Source organism: Pygoscelis adeliae, unplaced genomic scaffold, assembly GCF_000699105.1.
Source record: "Pygoscelis adeliae isolate BGI_AS28 unplaced genomic scaffold, ASM69910v1 Scaffold129, whole genome shotgun sequence".
NCBI classification, from domain to species: Eukaryota; Metazoa; Chordata; class Aves; order Sphenisciformes; family Spheniscidae; genus Pygoscelis; species Pygoscelis adeliae.
Window position 1 is genome coordinate 577,941 of NW_008825431.1, and position 7,623 is coordinate 585,563.

The 7,623-nt window shown below is 55.0% G+C and overlaps 1 protein-coding gene across 1 annotated transcript in view; it reads right to left on the bottom strand.

The window, feature by feature from the left end:
• Positions 1–7,623, bottom strand: part of FAM208B (family with sequence similarity 208, member B) — a 43,833-nt gene that overhangs the window by 10,678 nt on the left and 25,532 nt on the right. The window contains exons 18-21 of the mRNA XM_009331022.1: positions 3,442–7,032; positions 2,438–2,563; positions 1,739–1,892; positions 996–1,101 (exon numbers count right to left, since the gene is read on the bottom strand). Of these exons, the coding sequence (XP_009329297.1) occupies positions 996–1,101; positions 1,739–1,892; positions 2,438–2,563; positions 3,442–7,032 (3,977 nt within the window). The remainder of the gene's footprint in view (positions 1–995; positions 1,102–1,738; positions 1,893–2,437; positions 2,564–3,441; positions 7,033–7,623) is intronic.

Sequence of the window (7,623 nt, forward strand, 5' to 3'; positions counted from 1 at the left end):
GCCCACGAGTTTTCTCTCTTTTACTCTTCTGATTCTCTCCCCCATCCCAGTGCGGGGGAGTGAGCGAGTGGCTGTGTGGTGCTTAGCTACCGGCTGGGGTTAAACCACGACAAAAATATTCACCATCTTACTTCCCTTTTTCAAACTGCATCATTTAAATACACATTGTTGCAAATAACCTAAAACAAGTAGCAAATACGAACAGGAGAAGTTCCGCTTTTCCCAGCAGAGTTTGATTTTATGCGCTCCCCAAGACACCCCAGTTCCTCTCCACATTACAAAGCCAGAGCTCCTCATTGCTCACCCAAATCACATAAGTGAGGGACAGAAAAAGAAACCGCAAAGAGACGGTGGGGCAGAGAGAGGCCCAAGAAGGTACCCCAAGCTCCCGGGGTGTGTGTGTGCAGGAGCTGGGGTGAGCTGGTGGGAAGGGAGCTCAGTTTGCAGCGGCAGCTTTCGGAGTGTGCAGCTCCTCAAATGAAATTTGTGCCTTTCCTCAAGCCCCTTGCAGGCTGTAATGCTCACAGAGGGCGTCTCTGCCAAAAAGAGGAGGGAACTGCCTTATGGAGATACAGCGGGGTGCAAGAAGCAGCTGCCAGAGCTCTGCCTCATCCGGGATCACGTGCAAGACACAACGTTTCAGGCCATCTGATCCTCTCCAGGTCCCATGTCCTGCTGCTCCATCTCATATAGGTATAAAAAAAAAAATAAAAATCTATCGCACTTTACTTGCTAGCGCACAAATGCTGACCTCTGGCAATTCCAGACTTGAGGCACACCGCCTCCCACTGATAAGAAAAGTTCTTATTTAAACAAAAATCTTCAAATTCATCTTGTAAGAGGCCAAAACCCAACCAGAGGCACCTAACTCGCCCTGTGTCCCTGCACTGAGTGCACTGAATGGGACACCACACTCCACCACGGTGGGTATGTCCTTGCTGCGGTGACGAGGACAGCAGGGATGAGGGAGCGAGCTGCCACTGCAGAGCCATTACCTGACATCTTCTCTGAGCTTCTTGCTCTCCTTGTAGTGAAGGAGCCACTTCCACCTCCCGCTTCTGTTCAGCTTCTCCAGCACCTTCACCACCTCTTTCAGTTGGCCTGGGGAGACAGCAAGAGCCAGAGGATAACCGAGGGTGGAGAGGGTGCCTGGGGGTCTCTGGCCCAACCCCTGCTCAAAGTTGGGCCACCTGAGGTTGCTCAGGGCTTTGTCTAGGTGAGCTTTGAATATCTCCAAGGATGGAGATTCACAATCTGGGTCGTGAAACTGGGATCCTGTCCTGGTGTTTGAACACACTCGCCGTGAATTTTTTCCCCCTACTATCTAAAAGGATAAGAGCAACTTGTCCCTGTCACCTCTTGTCCCATCACTGTGCATCTCCAGGAGGAGTGTGGCTCCGTTTTCTCTGCCCCTTCCTATTAGGGATCTGAAGGCAGCAACAAGGTCTCCCCTTTGCCCTCCCTTCTCCAGGCTGAATGTCCTTGTACAACCCCTGCTCCAGCCCCTGACCATCTTGGTGGCCCTCGCTGTACTTAGATGTTTTTGGGAGCCCTGACCCGGATGCACTATCCAGATGGGGTCTACAAATGTCAAATAGAAGGAAAGAATTGCCCCCGCTAAAGCGGGAGCAGAGGACGCTCATGGCAAGTTTTTGGAAGGTGTCGGCAAACCAGCGGACAAGGCCGGGAGCCAACACTGTGCGTTTCCATCCAAGCGAGAGGCCACAGCAAGACTCACCCAGCGTTACCATTTCCAACACCTCGTTGTCCGACACTATGAAGCCACCGGTTTGAAACAGCTCCTGGTACGTGCGACCTGTTATATCTTCGGGGCTGTCCACTCCGGCAAACACCACGTTCGGACAGTGCTTTAGCTTCAGCAAGCACGGGACCTGCTCAAGGCAGACATGCTTTTGCGCATACAGCGGTGTTTCAATAGCATCTGCACCTCTCTGCAGCTCACAGCCGCTCCTGGGAGACCTGGGGAGCCCACCCTGTCCCCTGTCTGCATCACCCCGATGCTCGTGTCTCCATAGCCCGACCTCAAAGCCGTGGACAGCAATACAGGGAGTTACAGGCGGGTCAGTCTGCTGCAATATTCACTGGAGCCCATGAGCCAAAGCCCGGCTGAACTGCCCTGTTACACAAGATAAGCCCAGCCTGACTCCTTTGAGCTGGGCTACTCTAAGTGATGTTATTCAGCGATCAAAAATGGAGACAGAAGAAAAGCAGAACTGACAGGCTTCGTGTTTTTGAGATACTTGTTTTTAACAGCTCTTCACGAAGCACTGTTCTTTCAGTGGAGAGAACAGTGTATCTGCAGAGGCTGACAATTAAATCTACAGCTATATATAGCATAAAATTTAAAAACCTTTAACATGGATCCTGATATTCAAAAATGGTGCTGGTAGAAAAAAAGGACAGACTCAGGCCTTACATTGTGGATGTGCGAGGAAATGTCCTCGTTCCTGATGACGACAAGCAGCCTGTCAGCGTCCGGGTGTTTTGCTTCGCAGAAGCTCAGAGGCTCGATCTCCACGTGGCCATTTTTCTTCAGCAAGGACTGAAACAGAAATGGTGTAAGAAGGTTTGTACAGAGAATATCTTCACAACAGCGGTGCCACACTGCCGGCACACGTGTCTGGGGACAAGGATTGAAGAACGAGGCAGCGACCCCAACCAGGGACCCTGGTGTCAAGGGTACCCTACGGTGTTTGTCTGCCAAAGGCACTGCACACTCCAGGCCGGGGCTCCAGCCAGAGGGGGAAGAAGCAGCCGTTTATCTTTGTTGGCAAAAACCTTTTAGAAAACCACCTTGAGCATCTCACCGTACCATGCATCGGGCCTCCTTGCTATTTTGGAGCAGAAAATCTTCCCATGCAATCACCCTCCCTGAGTTTCCAACCCTTTAATGAGAGCTCAAGCAAAAGCCACCCTGGGGGGGTTGAGTTTGGGCTGCTCCTGCATGAACTCTGACCTGTTTTGGCCCGGGGGATGTTCAAGTGACAGGACAAGGAGGAATGGCCTCAAATTGCGCCAGGGGAAGTTTAGATTGGATATTGGGAAAAATTTCTTCACCGAAAGGGTTGTCAAGCGCTGGAACAGGCTGCCCAGGGGAGTGGTTGAGTCACCATCCCTGAAGGTATTTAAAAGACGTGTAGGTGTGGCACTTAGGGACATGGTTTAGTGGTGGACTTGGCAGTGTTAGGTTTCTGGTTAGACTCGATGATCTTAAGGGTCTTTTCCAATCTAAATGATTCTATGATTCTAATTTCTGGTTGTGGGAGCCGAGATGAAATAGCAGAGGTGGCTCCTGGCTCAAGGGAACCAAATGCCATCTGTGTCGGGTTGAGCAAGCTCGCCCTGCGCCTGCTCCTGCTGCCCTTGGCTCTCACCCCAGGGCCACCCGTCCCCGTCCAGGCCGGCAGGACCAGCCGTTACCTTCACTCTTGCAAAGAAAGGGTCCTTGCCCATCTCCACCAGGTAGAACATGCTGGTGCGGCCGCAGGCCTCCTTGGCCACACTGTGCAGGCGGAAACGCAGCGTGCTGCACAGGTCCGCGATCATTTCCTCGAAGGCGGCCATCCTCCCAGGGAGGGGCGCACACGTCCACTTGCTCGTGGCCTCCCCGTGTGCCGGGACCGGCCCTCCGCCCTCTCTCCCCGTGTCAGCCCTGCTCAGCATCACCCTGTTGAACTCGGCGTACTCGTCGAGGATGACAGCGATGTCCCCCCGCGAGTCCTTTAGCTTATTATCACATTTGAGCTTGCTGAAGTGGAAGGGAACTGCGTGGCCCTGGCTCTGGGATCTGGCCCTGCTCCTCTCGTCGCAGAGGGTGTCCTGCCATGGGCTACACGGGTCCCCATGCCAGCTGCTTCGCCGGTGCCAGCCGAGCCCGCTTGGCCACGTGTTGGAGGGCAGGATCGTCACCCGCAAAGGGCTCCTGCTCCGTGGGGAGAGCTGGGTTGGAGCTTCTTGCACAAGCAATGTCTCAGACATCACCTGGGGAGAAAAGTCTTTTGGAAAGATGCTTTTGGAGGTAGAAAAGGGTGGTTTCCCACTCCTTAGGATTTGTTTTAGCTTATAATGGAAACGGAGACACTCCATGTCCAAAGTGTGCTGGGTGATTTCCTCAAAACCCCTCCAAGTGCCCATCAGTGACCTTAACAAATAAGACTGCCCCGCACAGTGGCTGTGCCTCTTTGAAGGCTGCAAATTTCCCATCCTCTCCCGGCACTTTTTGGTGACCACGAAGTTCCGGTAGTCCTTGGCGATCCCCTGGCTGTCCCTAATATTGACATACGGTGGAACGTGCCCGCTGCTGGTTTCCCTTGGGCTGATCGGCCAGCCGTGCTCAGCCCATGGGCAGCCCCCCTCCATGCCCAGTGAGCCCCAGTCCTCGCTGCGCCCCTCTGTGTGCACCGAGCTCACGGAGGAGAAGTCGCAGTTAGTCCTTGTGCCTGCAGCACCCACGGATCTCATGCTGTAGGAACCCCTGGCTGTAAGCAGGGACTGTGAAGTCCCCCCAGAATACTCCTGGTCTGAGTTGCCGGAGAAAGTCTCAAACAGATCTTCAAAGGTCAAGCCCATGCATCTGTCTTTTTTGCTGGGGAGCTGCTTTTCCCTCAGGAGCACGTCCAAAATATCCTCAGTGTCACTAAGCTCCAGGCTCTCTTCAGAGATTCCCCTGCGTCCATGTAACGGCAACATCGGGAAGGGGAGACTGGGGGTTTCTCCCTCTCCCACCTCCATGCTGGCATAGTGCAGATCAGCAAACGCTTCGGATCCCTCGGGCTCGTGCTTGCCCTGATTGCACACAGACTGGGGCTCGCACAGTGGCATGAGCACCTCCCCTCCCAAAAAAGGTGCAGGACTGGCAAGAGGGACGCTGCTTCCTCCTTCTGAATCCTCAGGCAGGATGGGTTCCTTCTCATGGCTCCCTACCGCATCCACTGCTTGGCCCCCAGGGCTGGGGCACTTGTGGCAGGTGCCCACGCAGCAGGACCACGGGGCACCGTCTGGAGCCAGACTCGTGCCAGGAGAGAGCGTCTTGGGGTGCACACTGAGGACTGAGTCAGGCTCAGCGCTGTGCAGACCTGCCTTGTGACCATGCGGAGGAGAAGGCGGCATCGATCCCAGGTCACCTGGCACAAGCGTATCCGCGGGGGAGCTCTCCTCCAGCTCTGCATCGCACGGACCCGTGTCTTTTTTCATGTCTTCTGCACATCTGAGCTTTAAGGAGCCGTCCAGGCTCTCGGCAGCCACGCTCACCTCTGCAGCACCTACTTGCTCACAGGACTTCCCACGTTGGCAGAGGACTGGCCGCCGCTCGCTTTGCTCTGCAAAATGGTGGTGGAGGTCTGCGTCTCCGCCATGGGGGAGAGGGTCCTGCTGGCGGGGAGAAGCAGGAGCTGAGCCTGCACGGCCAGGTGGGGACAGGCTGTCTGGGGAGCTCTGCTGCCACCTGGGGTGCTCCTTCATGGCAGACATCCCCTCTTTCACCGAGGAGGAGGGCTCTGATTCCAGCAGGTCACGAAGAGAGGTCTCTGGCTCCTGCGGTGGGTTAGTCACCACCCCTGTGTTCATTTCATCGCTCCTGGGGGACTTCTCTGCACCGAGGCACACATCACCGCTCTCCCCAGCTTCAGAGTCACCTGCTAAGGCTGTACAGTTGAAGGCGAAGCCCTGGCCTTCACCTGCTCCCGAGGGCTCATCCAGCACATCTGTCTGGTTGGCAGAAGGGCTGCCATGCTGCTCTTCCACCACAAACTTGTTCTCTTCTTGGTTTGATTCACCAGTGCTCAGCAAAGTGAGGTCAGCATAAACGTCACCTCCGCGCCTTTGGGAAAGGCAGCTGCTCCCTCCCAGGCCACTCTGCGATGGAGACTGGACGCTTGCCATGGCCTCCTGGTCCTCCTGAGCAGCCCCCAGGTCTGTTGCTTCATCAAGAGACGTGAGGCAGACAGAACTGGAGTCAGGGGACAAGGTTAGAGACAGTCCCTGGCCACACAATGACTCGAGGCCAGCTGTGCCGGCAGCTTTGCTCCCAGCAGGCACCCACATTTCTGCAGAGGGCGCATGCTCCTTGTCTTTCTGCTCCAAGCTGTCCCCGAGCATCTCTCCGGCAGGTCCCACGTTGCCTGTAATGCTGTCTGGCTGTGCCCCACAGACAAGGCTTGGATCAGATGGTAACGGCAGCATCAACCCGCTGTCATGGGGCAACCCCACATCGGCTGGACTGGCTGCGTGTGCCAAACTAACACTGTTTGTCTCTGCATCTGGGGTGGCCAGAGCCTCCCAGGGCTCTTGCAGCGTGTCCAGGCTTGGTGCCATCTCACCAGGCAGCCCTTGAGGGCCAGTCTCAGTCCCAGTCCCATCTGACAGCACTGGCGTCGATCTCCCTGGGCAGGGGGATGCTAAGGCAGCAGGGCTGGGCACAGGGCCCTCTCCAGGAATTGGACATACTGAATTCACTGGCTTCTGCTCACTGCATTCATGCTCCATGTCGGCATCACTGCTTTCAGAAAATGCTAAATCAACAGGCCCCAGGACTGTGCTTTCATATTCAGAGTCCTCCTTCTCTTTTTTTCCCTCCTCCACCTCCTCCTCCTCTTTCTCTGGATGTCCAAAGGGGTCTCGTGATTCCCTCCCTTCCCCACTGGCTCCATCGGGCTTTGCACTTTTGGGATGCGTTTCTAAGGGCATCAAATCACAGGCATGTTGCGGTCCGTCGCTGGTGGCCCAGCTGCCGTCCTCAACCTCCATACAGTGCCCAGCATCTCCCATGTTCTCCCTGTCCTCGGAAGGGCCGGGGCCACCCCCTGACCCTGCTGCGCACGAGCTCTCCTGCTGCTCTCCAGGTCCATACAGCGCACTCGGTGCATCACTCCAGGGAGCTGTACTGGGATTCAGGGCTTCGTTGCATGGGTTTTCCCTTCCCAGCGCAGGTGGCGGCTTGCCGGCATCGCCAAGCTCATCAGAAGGGCTGGGGGCGATCGTAGCATCCGGCAGACCCTCCTTGGGTGGTTCCTCCTGAAACAATACAATTCAGAGGTTAATCTTCAAGGGAGGCAAAGGCAGGAGGACATGGATATTTTAAATGCTCAAGCTTTGTGAGTACAACCATCCCAACAGCAACTGGGGAGATTAGTTTGAGTTTGTCTCTAAAATAAGTCCAGGTTGAATCCTTACCCTACGTGAGCCACTACCATCCCCGCTGCAGCCAGCAAGGAGAGTCCCCCAGACAGACAGGGAAAGGTTTTGAAACTTTCTACCTTCCTTACACCATGAAATGGCTTAAAAAATAGGCCAAACTGCAGGGGCCGTCAGCCGGTGCCCAGAGGTAATGTATGTAGCAGCATCCTCTTATCTCTACTGAGTTTATCTGTCCAAGCAAGCTATGTCAGGCAAATCGTGCCTGACAAATTTGGTGGCCTTCTACGATGGGGTTACAGCATTGGTAGCTAAGGGAAGAGCAACTGATGTCATCAACGTGGACTTGTGTAAAGCATTTGACACTGTCCCGCACGACATCCTTGTCTCTAAAATGGAGAGACGTGGATTTGACAGATGAACCACTCAGTGGATAAGGAATTGGCTGGATGGTTGCACTCAAAGAGTTGC